This window comes from Eucalyptus grandis, chromosome 7 (assembly GCF_016545825.1).
Source record: "Eucalyptus grandis isolate ANBG69807.140 chromosome 7, ASM1654582v1, whole genome shotgun sequence".
Classification (NCBI taxonomy): domain Eukaryota; kingdom Viridiplantae; phylum Streptophyta; class Magnoliopsida; order Myrtales; family Myrtaceae; genus Eucalyptus; species Eucalyptus grandis.
In genome coordinates, this window is record NC_052618.1 from 23,192,174 (window position 1) to 23,206,308 (window position 14,135).

Consider the following 14,135-nt stretch of genomic DNA (forward strand, 5'->3'; position numbering starts at 1 on the left):
GTATATTTATCTCTATCATGTACCTATTGTATTAATTAATGAAAGTAATCACCCGATTTATGACCCCAAAAAAAAAAATTATACTTTTATGACAAACGAGTCTTCGGCTTTCTTAGCACGATTCAGATCGCAGGAAATTGGCGCGCTATTTCTGCGCAAGCTTTGACTCAATACCCATTCCCCTCCGCCGTTGCTCGGAGTTGCTTTCCCGGAGAAGAAGAAGAAGAAGAAGGCGGCCGGTTCCGCTCCGGCCGAGCGAAGCCGCAGAGAGATTCCATGGCGGAGGAGGAGAGCGAGAGCGCGTCGAGCGACGGCCCTCGTCCATGGCAGTCTTACCACACCGTCTACACCAACGCCAAAGCCGGTAAGTGCCGCCGCCGCCCCCCACCGTCGCCGCGCCGCAAGCTATTCCTTTCGGTGGCAATCGCGCGTCTTTTCGAGTTTGGCGACATGGGTTCTCGCGATTCCGTCGCTAGGCCTTGGGAATCGGCGAAAGCGGATGTGGGTTTGCGGATTTTCGCGGTAGTGGTGGCGAATTTTCGAGACGGGGTTTGATGGGTGCGGGGTCTTCTTTTTTTTTTTTGGTAGGTATGGAGGGGGTGGACAAGGAGAAGGTGCAGAGGGTGGTGTACGAGATGAGCAAAGGGTCCAAGTATTTCGAGAACGAGGAGCGGAAGGAGGCCTTCATAAAGCAGAAGATAGAGCGGATGCGCGCTCGGAGCGCGAAGCTCACTGCTTCCGAGTTGGCTCACTATCAGACGGTATGGCAAAAGTTTTTCAAGTCTTGCAGGGTAGTGGGTCTCTGTTTTTTTTTTTTGGGGGTGTGCCATGATGATATTGCTCTTTTGAGGGGCTTTGGAATTTGTTGTTCCAGGTTGAAGTGTGCAAATTAGAAACTGTCGTCTAGATAGGACAGATTGTTGTTGGGTGAATTGGTATTCATGGGGCTATCCATGAAACCGACTGATGGAATTTGCAAATCACTGTGTATGGCTTCTGTGCAGTTTCATTGTTGGAGAAAGGAATGGTGGGAGATTCTGAAATTTTCACCATTTTGCTGTCATAAGAAACAGATTCTAACTGCTTTTACTTCCTTCATACTGGTCCCTTGGTATGAGGGTCTTTACATAGTTTAAGCAAAGCCATTGAAAGATATGCGTGAGACCATTTAAGTCATGGGTGTTGGAAAATACATTTTTATCTAGTCTGTCTAATGCCCAAGCAGGACAAGGCCACTAATTAGTTTGCAAATTAATGAACCTTAAGTTTCCAGATCAGTTCTCTGTTTCTACCATTCATTAATATGTCGTGTGTTAGACAATTCGGAGAAGGTGTATCCTCCTGTTCATGTTTTTATCCTCAGTACCAACCATTATTCAGGTGGCTGACAAAAGAATGCTAGAACTGGAAGCTACACGAGACCTTTCAAAGGTTTGGCTGCATGTAGATATGGATGCTTTTTATGCAGCTGTGGAAACATTAAGCGATCCTTCTTTAAAAGGGAAACCGATGGCGGTTGGTGGCATGTCTATGATCTCAACTGCTAACTATGAGGTTTGATTTACTTCACCGATGGTTTGTTGGATGCACCCAATTAAATTCTTTTGGTTCTTCTGATCTTTTTGTGAATTTGAACATTCAAAGATTAGATGGAAATAAATGTTGAAGAGAATCCATGCTTAATAATATCTTGCTTTATTTTCCATTGATACAAGCTTCTTGACGTTGTAGGCAAGGCGATATGGAGTTCGTGCAGCAATGCCTGGTTTTATTGCACGTAAATTATGTCCAGAGTTAATTTTGGTTCCGGTAGATTTCAAAAAGTATACTTATTACAGTGGTCTAACCGAAAAGGTCAGGCCCTTACTTGTATAACTGTTTATATTGGCAGATTGACTATTGTTTAGTATATAATTCAAGAACATATGTATCTTCTACTAGTGTTCCAGAGGTATGATCCCAACTTTATTGCTGGTAGTTTGGATGAAGCTTACCTTGATATAACCGAGGTCTCCAAGGAAAGAGGTGTCTCTGGTGGAGAAGTATGCCATTCATGTATCACTGAATTTTAGACTGCCCATTTACTAGTTTTGTCATCTAATTTGTCTCCTTTATACTTAAGGTTGCTGAAGAACTTAGAAATACCGTGTTTGGGGAGACTGGCCTCACTTGTAGTGCTGGAGTTGCTGCAAACCGCTTGCTTGCCAAGGTATGGGAAGTTTTCTAGATGTCTCTGCAACCTAAGTATCTTCTTGGGTATGATTAAGTAGCCTAGCATAAACATTTTACCATCTTTTGTTTGAAAGAACTGATTGATTTATTTTTATTTTTTATTTTTATATATTAAGGTACTGAATCCAATTAAGTTACAAATTATGGGTAAAGGTTTGTTTCGTGTGACTAAATGTTATAACCAATAAATTTCATTACAGTATTATTACCCCATAATGCTGGACCCTTTTTTGGCTGGAGGTCCAGTCAAATTGCTTATTTAGGAGTTTTTCAAAGTGCTTTTTTCCTTTTCCTAGAAAGCAGGAAACACCGCTCCTTCAGACATGATCGGGAGTTACATTAGTGTGGAAAATTCTCATCTCTGGTTGTGTTGAAAAAATGAATGATTTTCTGTACAGTCCATCAAGCCCCAGTAGGTTGTGGGTTTGCTGGGGAGGGGGGATGTAGATGAATAGGTGTCCAACTTTCTGAAAATCACAAGCAGCTTGAATGAAAAACCACAGGAAGAACCGCAGGAAGTTGACTACTCTTCGAGACTTCATTTCTGGATGAATTAAGCGATCTCTCTAATTTCATTGTGGTATTTAGCATCTACAGCTTTCATGGAAATATGTTGCATTCAATGAGAGAGGACAATGTAGCTGTTGCCCCTTTTTTGCCTTATGCCGTCATTTAATTGTGGATACATCATCTCACCTTATAGTTATGTACTGATTTGATTAATTTTAGTGTCTTAGTTGAGTGTCGTTCTTCTTGTTCAATAAATGATATGGAAATGACTAATTAAGCAATCAAATGGTGCAATAGCAAGGGATAACCATGAGATAGAGAATTTAGTAATAAGCGGTGAGGGAAGAACCTAAAAGACATGGAAAGAGATGATAAAAGAAAGATCTAGAGCCCTTTGACCTTTTATGTGAGTTGATACAGGATCAAGTCCAGTGGGGTAAGTAACTTATATAGCCAACCTCATTTAGAAGGATTTGGCTTAGTTTGATGGTGTTCTTGTTGTTGTAGTGGTTTGACTCATTAATTGCCGAATTCACGATGGAGTTTGAAAAAATTTGGTCCCACAATTTTAAGGACTGTTAAGCTATAGATTTATGCCAATCATGTTATGGCTCCCAATGCATCAAAGTTTGAGCAGTCTAAAATTATAAAGAAGGAAAGGATGATAGGAGTTTAGGTGGTATGTTGTCAAATTATGTGTTGATACCTCTTGTCATTGCTCCTCTATTTGCAGTTTTTACCTTTTCTTTCCCCTCGTGGCCATTTTTCTTGCTACTTAAAGTTCTCAATAACCTTTTCCACTATTTCTGCTTAGGTTTGCTCTGATATAAACAAGCCAAATGGACAGTTTGTCTTGCCTAATGAACGGCTGGCTGTCATGACATTTATCTCCTCACTTCCTATCCGAAAGGTACAACATACTTATTTCTGGTTTGCAGCTGGAATCTTCATGGTTATCTCAATATAGTTAGATCCTTTTCTGCCAATCTTTGTGTTTGCGGTAGTCTTGATGCGATGTTTTAACCACTCACAGATTGGAGGCATTGGTAAGGTTACAGAACGTATCTTAACAGATGTATTTGGTATTAGTACCTGTGAGGAGATGCTGCAAAAGGGAGGGTACCTTTGTGCTCTTTTTTCTCACTCCTCAGCTGGTACCCTCTGTCCTTTTCTTATTACTTATCACCCTAACACAATAATGCTTTTTCTGATTTACAAGTTTTGTTTTACTACATCATTGTTTATCTTATAGCTTATCTGATTTCTGATTGTGTGCATTTTGCTGATACAACATATTCAAGTTTTATGTACTGCATCAGGTTGTAAATTGTTGCATCTATATGAGGGATGGAGTCAGTGTTTCTTGTGCCAGACAGCTCTCTAGTTTATGGTATATTAGGCTGGCAGAGTTTGTAATTAGATTTTGGCATTGTTAATGGTCAATTCCAATTGTTACTTGGATTACACCTAGGTGCACTAAAACCTTGACACTGATATTTATCTCAATCATTTTTCAGTGGCAACTTTTTATTTTTCTTGATACGTGGGATGTTTTGTTCAGTATTTCCATCAAGTGTTGCTCTCTGATTTTCTTCTCTTAAACTTAAGGGTTGCCTTTTATGAATTCAGCATGCCTTATATTTGTAATTATATTCTGGTCGTGTTGTCCATTAGTATCAACAATTTGAAAGTTCTGGCAGACTTTTTTCTCTCCGTGGGGCTTGGTCTTGGGGGGACGGATCCTCCACAAATGAGGCTGCGAAAGAGTATCAGTAATGAGCGAACATTTCAAGCCACAGACAATGAGGCTTTGCTGTATCAAAAGATAGGTTTGGTGTTTTCTTCCTATCCATTTTCTGTGTTTTCCTTTTTCCATTTAAGAATGGATATATGAGTCATGGTTCTATGAAGAGTGCTCACTGATGGGCTTGCCTGAGCATCTTAAAGCTGTCTTTCCACATCTATTTTTTTTTTTTTTTTTTTGATACTCTCTTCGTTCTTTTTCCATTCCATCTAAGTTATAAGAATGGAAAATGACTGATCTGCGAGGATTAAGTTAAAGCCTGACCGTTTCTGTTTTAAGCCTCATAGCTCCCCTTTCCTGAACTTACCTTGTGAACAGAAAAGAAAGCCAATGCCTCTAATGACTAGTCTTGAAGTATATTCTAGTCTTGAAGTATATTTACTTAGATTATTTTCTTGTTTCAGTTGATCCGGTGAACGTGTGGAATGTTGTTAACTAAATTTATGGAGCAATTTGATTTTTTACATTTAGTTTTAAGATAGTTAGGTAGGAGATGAAATAACTGCTGCCAATTGTTAATCTTTATTAGGTTTACTTTTACAGATGAACTTGCAGAGATGCTTTCTAGTGATATGCAAAAGGAAGGTCTTCATGGCCGGACATTAACTCTTAAGCTGAAAACTTCATCTTTTGAGGTACTTTCTGTGATTGATTGGCTTTTCTTTTTCTCAATACTTGTGTACGTTAGAATGTCCAACCCAAAAAATTTAACTATTAAGTGGAGGCAGGCTATGTGAATACAAGGCCATTATAAACTCCTTAGACAACAAGTGATGTAGGATACTTACAACACACTAGGAATTTCCCAGACATAAAATCTTTCTTTTATAGTCACTTTGATTGATGATATTTCGATACTGTTAACTTTCTCAGAACACGATATTCTTCTTCTATGTTCATTCTCATAGAACCCTTCTTTTGTTCACAATATGCTTATCTTTTATTCTCTTTTGTGTCTTTATTCACTGAAAAATATCTGCAGGTTCGAACCAGAGCTTTAACTCTACAGAATTACATATCCTCACGGGATGATATCTATAAATATGCATCGAAGCTTCTGAAGGCTGAACTTCCCATATCTTTAAGACTGATAGGTAGTTTAAATATGTTATCATCCTCCTCCTTCAAATTCCCAGATCTTTAAGATTGATACATTCATTATAGTGGATCTATCTCTGTATTTTGTAAGATTATAGGCATTATTTGTTTCAACTCAAAATTGAAGAGCCGAGTTTTTAAATTGAGGACTAGTTATTATAGAGAAATCTGTATGTTGTCATCTTTGTAAGCTCTGAATTTACTACTAGTACTCAGTAGGTGTCAAACGTTTCAGGACTTAGGGTGTCTCAGTTTAAAGAAGATAAGGTGGGTGCTCCATCTGATCCAACACAGAAAACTCTGCTGAGCTTCATGTCAGCAGATGCTTCTGGAAACTTTAACAAAGGACAGAGCTCATTGGGATCAGAAACTAGCAGTACTCTCTTCATGAATGACTTGGGAGTGGATATTTCTGTAGAGACTGATGAGACGATTGAAAGTGAAAGTGAGAATCCATTAGACCGAAATGATGCATCTGATCCAACAAGGAACTGCACTTGGATTGAATTTGCTGGCAAAACCGAGGGAATGCATGAGCATATAAATGGCTCTACCATGGACAAGGTATGCAAAAGCCCAAACTTCATATTGACCCAAGAATTATATTTGAGCAAGGGGCTCATAATAATCTGCTCTGGTTACAAATGAGAATCTTTGATGTCTAGATATGTTTCTTATTGGCGTCTCCTTTAATTTTTGCTACCACATCAGGCAGATGCTTGTACCAAGGACAGTGACCCAAAATCTCGTCAACTCAAAAAATCGAACAGAATGGGACCGGATTCTTTTTTACCTCACACATCTGAGATGAGCAGCTGCCTAAATCAGGAGGATAACAATCATTATCGGCTCCAAGGTGAAACATCATCTCGACACGAAGAGCAGATTCTGTGGATGAATGACTACAAGTGTTCACTTTGTGGGATTGAATTGCCGTCATCTTTTGTGGAGGAAAGGCAAGAACATGCAGACTTTCATCTTGCAGAGAGACTTCAGAAAGAGGAATCAGGCATGGATTCAAGAACAGTCATCGCAGGGAAAAGGTAGGGTGCATTTGGCCCAATACACATCAAGTGGCATGATAAGTTCCAAGAAATATTTTTCAGAACCTCTATGCTTTCTTTCTGATGCATGCTGATACTGCTTTATCTATCATCTAACATTTTTTTCGCTAGCCAAACGATTCTTCCTTCAAACAAAATTGGCTGGATTGTTTTGGATTTTGTAGTTTTGTTAAATGACTTGTGTTTTCTCAATGTCTTTCTGCTCACTATTGAAGAATCTTAACCTAGGATTCTGTCGTCTTTGGTGTTATTATGATTTTCCTTGACAGTACTCTGTCGTATAATTTTCCATAATGTTTGCAGCACTTTGATACTATTAACTGCTCATTTATCTTGAAGTTTGCCAATATCCTGAATCGCAGTGGTAATGTTTCCAGAGAAGAGTTAGCATTCATAGTTTAACTGTTAAACCTAGCCAACATATGTTCCATATAATAGTCAAAGACATGATCTAGAAGGCATTGTCGAATTTTCCTGCATATTTTTCATCTCTCTAAGGAACTGTAAACCTCCAATGAAATAAGCAAGGAAAAAAGAACTGGTTGAAGGTTTTGCTTTGTGGTGAAAGTGAAGTCATCAGGGCTCATGCTGACATTGAGTCACGGCTGTCAATTATGTTAGTCTGATAAATTGATCAAATTTATGAACTATCATCTCAACTTTGATGACTGTCAAAAGGATGACTTGTTACCCTTTTTGTCATTCTTTATCAGATGCCATACTCTGGTTAACTTCGACTCGTTTCAGGTCGGCACAGACACAGACTGGAAGCGGAAAAAAACACAAGCGCAAGTCGTTGCCTTCGGACGGACATCTTCCGATAAACGTGTTCTTTGGGAAGATTAATCAGAAACCCTAGAGATCATTCTTTGTGCAACTGATTCTTTTCCATGTATAGTTTTCTTTGCTGAAGCTGAGATCAAATTATTTGTAGATATGTTAGATGTGTATTATACACCCCTAGGATACAGTTGAGTGTTAGTTTAAGTTGTATGGGCCATCATTGGCTTTTCCCCCCTCCACAATGTTGTATTAAATACTGATATTGTCAAATAAAAGAATTACCTAAATGGCAGTTCAGCCCAATATTCTTTACTTCTAAATAAGAATTAATTCCATATCTTCGTAAAAGTTATTTTAGATTTATGAAAAAAAAAAAAGGCTCACTTTGTTCCTGCCTCTTATATAGCATCATAAAGTTTAAATGGTTCGATGTAGCTCTCTTCGCTCATCAGGAGTAAGATTGATGAAATAAGACAAATATTTCTTAAATGTAGATCAATTAATCTAATATTTTTTTTATAAATATTTCCCAAACTGTTATTTTTTATTCTTTTATATTCAAATCAGAGAAGTTTATATGTTCATTGCATTTTTATGGCGACCATCTAAGATTCAAGTATCATAATAAATTTAATGATCGGCTTCTAATTAAGAGTGTATTTATAAAGTACATTCATTTAAAATGTCTCTCTACTGTTCAGTTTTAATAGCACCTGGAAATATTCGTTTCTTTAGCTCAAGTGTTCTTTTAGTGGAATTCTTTGGTTAAAATTGTAAGCTTCTTATGATTATAATTTATATTTAAGATGTGTTAATTCAATGAAAATCACCAATAGGGTTTCTACTCACCGCGAAAAATCCTTAGTAGAAATCAACCTGAGCACATTAATAAGCCAAAAAGGGAAAAACCACATAAGGCAATGCAATAAAATATCGCTATTTTGATAAATACGGACGTTTTTGTATTTTCATGACAATACTAGCAACTTCATTTTTTCCATACATGATTCCGATCAATTAATTTTCTTGAGATTATTGTTGTTGACTCCAACCTTGGAAAATTGTGAAAGTGCTTCAATTAAATTGTGAATCTACATGTGTTGACATGTTTAAGATAATTCGATATTAATAAATGTTCATTTGAAGAAAAAATATTTTCAAGAAATTATTTAATGACTTTTTGATGTTTAAATGATGGGAACTGAATCGATATACAAAAATTTCTTTACAGACAAAAAACGATCAGTTTAATGCAAAGAAAATGACTTCCCATACTAGTAAGAAGAAAAATTACTTTCCTTAAATCGTCATATAAATAAAAATTAACCATTTTTTTAAAAATTATTTTTGTGAAAATTATTTCTCTTCATCATAAAATTATCATGGAAATAAATGCATTCACAATATATATATATATATATATATATATATATTATATATTTTATTTTGGGGGGTCGGTAAATGCATTTACATTGAAGAAAAGGAAAACAAGAAGAGAGGAACCGATCCGACGGCCAGGGTCGCATCTCGCCGTCATCCCGGTTTCGAATCCGGAATCAGACACGGTTTTCCCATTATTTACGAGAACGCCCCTCCCGTCTCCTCCCTAATCCAATCCCCATGGCGGAAGGAAGAGAGAAGCTAAAGAAGCCCTACCGCTCTGGCAGTCTAAACCACAGCCAGCCAACCAGCCAGCCAGCCAGCCAGCGAGGAAGAAAGCAACACGGAGAATGTCTCGGCGAGGGGAAGGTCGCGACTCCGACTCCAGGCGGCGCCGCTCCAGATTCGACAGAGAGCCCAGGTACCCTCTCTCTCTCTATCTCTTTCCTTCTCTGTGAAGCTGGCATTGGTGGGTCATTGTCGGTGCGGGTCGAATGCGGGAGAAAAATGGTGGGTGGCTGTCTTTTTTCGGTGGGAAAGATGGGTTTCGTTTGTGTCGCGGAGAACGAGGTGTTTTGGTGCGTTTTGCCTTGTGTTGCGTCGAGTGCGCACGCCCGGGGTTATGGTTTGTTCTTGGGTTGGAGGTGGAATGTGGTGGTGATCATGGGTCTCGGGTTCGGGGTTTCTTCGATGAGATGCGGCCGCCTGCTTTGATGGGTGGCGCTCTTTATGGGGAAAAAAAGGCGGCCCGACCGACTTTGGGTCGGTGCTCCTTGTGCATTGTTGCGGTGGAAATTATAGGAGCTGCAGTGGATGTGTTGTGGGAATATAGTGACCTGGTTCTGTTTGAACGAGGGGGTAACCTGGTGACTGGAGCCGTCGGGGTGATGAGGCGGTTTGCTCGAGTTCTTTGCGTTATTGTATCTTCCCTCTCGAATGGTTTCGTGGCCATTTGACAGTTGTCCGTGTTTCGTAATTGTGGGTTAGAAAAGAAGAGTACGGAATTTATTGGATTTTTGGACAACTATATAGTTTCTTGCCTGGAGAGAATGTGTATTCACCGGTGCGCATACATTTGTGTCAGAAATTTGGTAGGTGGTTTTAGTTGAGAGCTGTGAATGGCAAACTCAATACTCAGAAAATAGCTGGGCCCAGTGATATCATCAGCAACCTCAAGTGATTGTTTTGTTTTTGGTTTTAGCACCCTAGATTCTTGTTAAGGGATCGTTTAATGTCTTAATGCAATCTTTTCCCCTGAGCAAGACTGATTGAGGCATTGTATTTGGTGGATTATCCATCTAGTTCCTTTTGCATCTGTTTTTGGTACTAAATCTGATAGGGGCCTCTTGTTTTCACTTCTAACTGATTAATTGTTGGGTTCCTAGTCCCAAGAGGTCTAGGCGGGATGGAAAACCTGAAGCAGAGAGAGTCCCGGGCAACACTGATCCTGGAGAGCGGGATGGAAAGCATGGTCACCAACTGCTTGGTACATCATCCCTTGAGGCACCCTCACGTTTTGACCCTAAAGCAGGGACTGTAGCTGAGGGTAAAGACTCTGAAACGAAGGCCTTGGGAACAAATTCTGATGGAAGGAAGCATTCTTCTAATCCTACTGAAGTGCCTCGGTCAAGATCTTACTTCCAGGTTTTACTGGGTTACTTGAATCTAATGCTGTCAAATGATGAACAGCCATGAGCAGAATTACATCAGTTTTTTTACTACCCTTGTTGGAATAACTGATCACTGTTAACGTGGAACCATTTAGAATACCTGTAGGTCGAGGGAGAGTTGGTGGGGTTCGTTGGTCTTATTGAAAATCAATTTTAGGATAATTTGATTTTGGTATATTATTGAATATCCACTAGCCAAAGGTAGAGGAACACCTGCATATGAAAAAGTTACAAGTGTTATGCGTTATTTAAGGCTATTTTATTGTGGCATATGAACCATAAATTTGTAGTTTTATCACCTCGTTTTCCGTGCAATGCCTGAGGCAATTGGTGTAGGTTAACCTACCAATGCAATAGTCAAGTTCTTTTTTGGATATTTTAATTGAAGTTGCAAAAATTGATGATGAATGTTGAAGTTGCAGCAATGAATGATCATCACTTTACAGATTAGCAAACTAGAGATGTAATGCTTTTCTATAGTTAAGATTTGGCTATTTTGGTTTACAATTTAGGTTTTCAAATAAAATGGAGTAAGTTCTTTCCAGACATTTTTGATCTAAACATAGAAGCAGAGTGGATTAGCTTTGCATCCTTGTTGCATAGAAAAATGAATATGGACTCTCTCTCTCTCTCTCTCTCTCTCTCTCTCTCTCTCTACATTTGCTAACATGGGGGTGAGAGATGCTTTGCCATTGTCATGAGCTTGGTTTCTAGAACTTTTCCATATTCCTGATTGTATAGATGTTTTACAATTACCAGTGATTATAAAGTTTGGTTGTTGGTTGTTCAGTGTACCCAAAACTTTTTGTCTGGTGGTGATGTTGCCGTGGATTTTGTTCAAAGCCTGTGCCTTGCAGGGCCTCCCTGTGTGTAACCATTTTAGGCTTGCCTGTGCTTGTCTTGTAACAGCACGATGAGCGTGGTCGTGCCGGGCAAGGTGGTCGCAGCTCTGGTCAAAGAGCCCCTATTGGTAAGTCTCCTTGCTTCTTCTCTCCTCTCCTCTATTTAGTAATCTTCACTGAAGACGGAACTCTCTACTTTTTTGAAGATATGGTCTGTGAATTGGATTCAAAGTTTTGTATTTGCATATATTATTTTTCAAATCAATTTTCTTTGATTAAGTTATGTTACTGTCCTCGGCTAATAATAAAAGACATGCAAGATTATCAGTCTCAGATGATGTTAAGGATGAGGTTGCATAGTTGCTTGATCTCTGGACCAGTCTGGAGTTCTGGTCTTGATGGTGCAGAAGTTTACATTTTGGAGTATGTTTTTTCTTTTTTTATTGAAACTGTTCCGGAGCGACTATTTTGTTTGTTAGGCAATCAATTCTGTTGATAATTTGATGCTGCATAGAGCTGTTTCTTTTGTCCTTTTTATTCAGTTTGGTTTTTATTTTCTTTTATTTTGCGGAGTCCTTTTCTCCAAGTGTTTTCTCCAGTTGTGCGTGCTATCAGTATTTTCAAGATCAATTGTGCTCGTAGATTATATTTTGAGATTGTTTCCACTGATTATGCTCTCACTTGGTAACTTTCTTAATAGAACGAGGTTGGTGGAAAGATCCAAGGGACCATGGTACTGAAAGGGCAACCAACAAGACAGCAACTGTGGATGTGAAGCAAAGAGAGGAGAATCCACGTAAAAGAGACGACCGCAGCACTTGGCACCATGATGGGTACTTTGAGATGGAGGCTAACCCAGCTCTGCCAGCAAATCGTAGGAGACCTGCATTCAGAGAACAAAAGATTCCTTCAGACTTTAATGCTGATAAAGTGACTGATGAGGCTGTAAAGCCTAGCCATACTGTGTTAGATGGTGAAAGAAATGAGGAACGAAGGCGTTACCCCCACAATTCAGAAAGATCTGGAAAAACTGATTTCCGTGATAGAGCACGGCCTTACAGGAGAGAGGATCAGAGGGGTGGTGGGTTTATATCAAAAGAAAGATTCGGCAGTGGCAGTGGCGGTGGCAGTGGCGGTGGCAGCAGGTTTACCTAGAGGAAGAGAATCTTTTAATGGTAGACAAACTTACCGCCCTGGTGGTGCTCGAATAGAGAGGTGGAAGCACGATTTATACAATGAGGCTAACAAGAGTCCATCCCCAAAGAATGAGGACGATCGCTTGGCCAAGATAGAAGCTCTCTTGGCTTCATAAGCATGTGCACAAATGTAATATGACGTTTTTTGTTTTCCGGTGTTCATGTAGAAACATCAGTTTCTTACAACATAATTTCTCTCAGTTCATGACATTTAGGTCTTGATTGGTTGCTGTTTGCCTTCATTAAGTTTGATTGTAGCGCTGCAAAAGAAATCCTTTTTGTGTTGGACCAACTTTTCTGCTTTTTTACATGGGAGAGAATTCTGTGAATTCTCTTCAACACCAATTTTAGTTCCAAGTTTTCTTTTCCTCTTGTGCACTAGGATGCCAAATTAGATACAACTTGGTTATTTTTCTCTGGCAAGAGATGGAACTCTGCTGCACTGGGACTACTATCAAATTTGACAAGTTCAATATTTTGTCGAGGAATTTGCTTTTCTCGGCAATATATAGTTGATGAAACTCATTTTATTGGAAAGCTGAAATTTGTTCTTAGGCCTTGGAGATTCCCTTGCTTGCGGGAGGGAAATTTGGACACGAACCTGTAGTGAAGCGCCACATGGATCAACTCGATGCATCTTATTCCTCGTACTTTTACTTTTTTGGTTGTCTTCCTATTTCTGCTAAAATTCTTGTTCAAGTTCGTATTTTGTGCTATAGCCAAGCTCGACTGCTACGCAACCCGGATGCCTTAGAAAACATGAAAACTTATTGAGTTCGACCTAACTTGTAAGTACTAATGCATGTAATGATGAAAGTGAAGAGGAGTTGGTGAGCAAGTTTGAACTCAGGAGGCGCACCAGCAATTCAATTGGCTGGATACATATCAAGCATTTCTCTGCAATAATTGCTTCACGATGAAAGTGGAGGAGTTGGTGAGCAAGTTCGAACTCAGGAGGCGCACCAGCAATTCAATTGGCTGGATGCAGATGAAGCATTTCTCTGCAATAATTGCTTCACGGTACACCAAACTGACAAATCATCTCCTTTTTTTTTGTTGGATTTGAAGTTGTGTTTTATTTTAGGGGAGAGAGAATAGCCAGATCCATATTCTTGTTAATTGGAAAGCCTTGATCTTGCTTAGAAAATTTGCATACAAAACAAACAAATTGCCATTTACAGTTTACATATTGACACTTGCGAATACTAAACACAGCATATAAAAATCATTGAATGGCAGGTCCTCCTTATGCCACTCATACCTTATTCCACAATTATCTCAAACTACAAAAAACAAGTGAATGAAACAACACAAATCTCCCAAATCCCTTAGACTTCTCAGCTGTTCCTGGTTCTTCCCTTTCACCGCCGATGGCGAAGAGTTGAGAAACCGGTGTTCACATCCTTGTTGATCTGGGGATAGTATGAACTGGCAATGTTCGAGCCATTAGCAGCTGTTGCAGTAGAGACCATAGAACCTTTATTCATGCTGTGAGCCCGGGCCAACTCTACCCCGCTTCGCTGCTCCTTGAACTCGGCAGCTGACAGCTGTGGCAA

General features: G+C 39.3%; 2 protein-coding genes across 2 annotated transcripts; both read left to right on the forward strand.

The window, feature by feature from the left end:
• Positions 1 to 113: 113 nt before the first annotated feature.
• Positions 114 to 7,794, forward strand: LOC104453083 (DNA polymerase kappa). Its single transcript, XM_039316451.1, has 14 exons — positions 114 to 364; positions 589 to 761; positions 1,381 to 1,554; positions 1,732 to 1,853; positions 1,940 to 2,042; positions 2,123 to 2,209; positions 3,557 to 3,652; positions 3,776 to 3,896; positions 4,443 to 4,571; positions 5,090 to 5,181; positions 5,529 to 5,640; positions 5,880 to 6,208; positions 6,356 to 6,687; positions 7,456 to 7,794. The coding sequence occupies exons 1-14, from the start codon at positions 277 to 279 to the stop codon at positions 7,565 to 7,567; spliced, it is 2,070 nt and encodes a 689-aa protein (XP_039172385.1). The 5' UTR covers positions 114 to 276; the 3' UTR covers positions 7,568 to 7,794.
• Positions 7,795 to 9,125: 1,331 nt separating this feature from the next.
• On the forward strand, positions 9,126 to 12,946 carry LOC104455241. The gene is made up of 4 exons (XM_018877638.2): positions 9,126 to 9,292; positions 10,257 to 10,515; positions 11,451 to 11,511; positions 12,084 to 12,946. Exons 1-4 carry the CDS (start codon positions 9,222 to 9,224, stop codon positions 12,536 to 12,538), a joined length of 846 nt encoding a protein of 281 aa, XP_018733183.2. The 5' UTR covers positions 9,126 to 9,221; the 3' UTR covers positions 12,539 to 12,946.
• Positions 12,947 to 14,135: the final 1,189 nt, after the last annotated feature.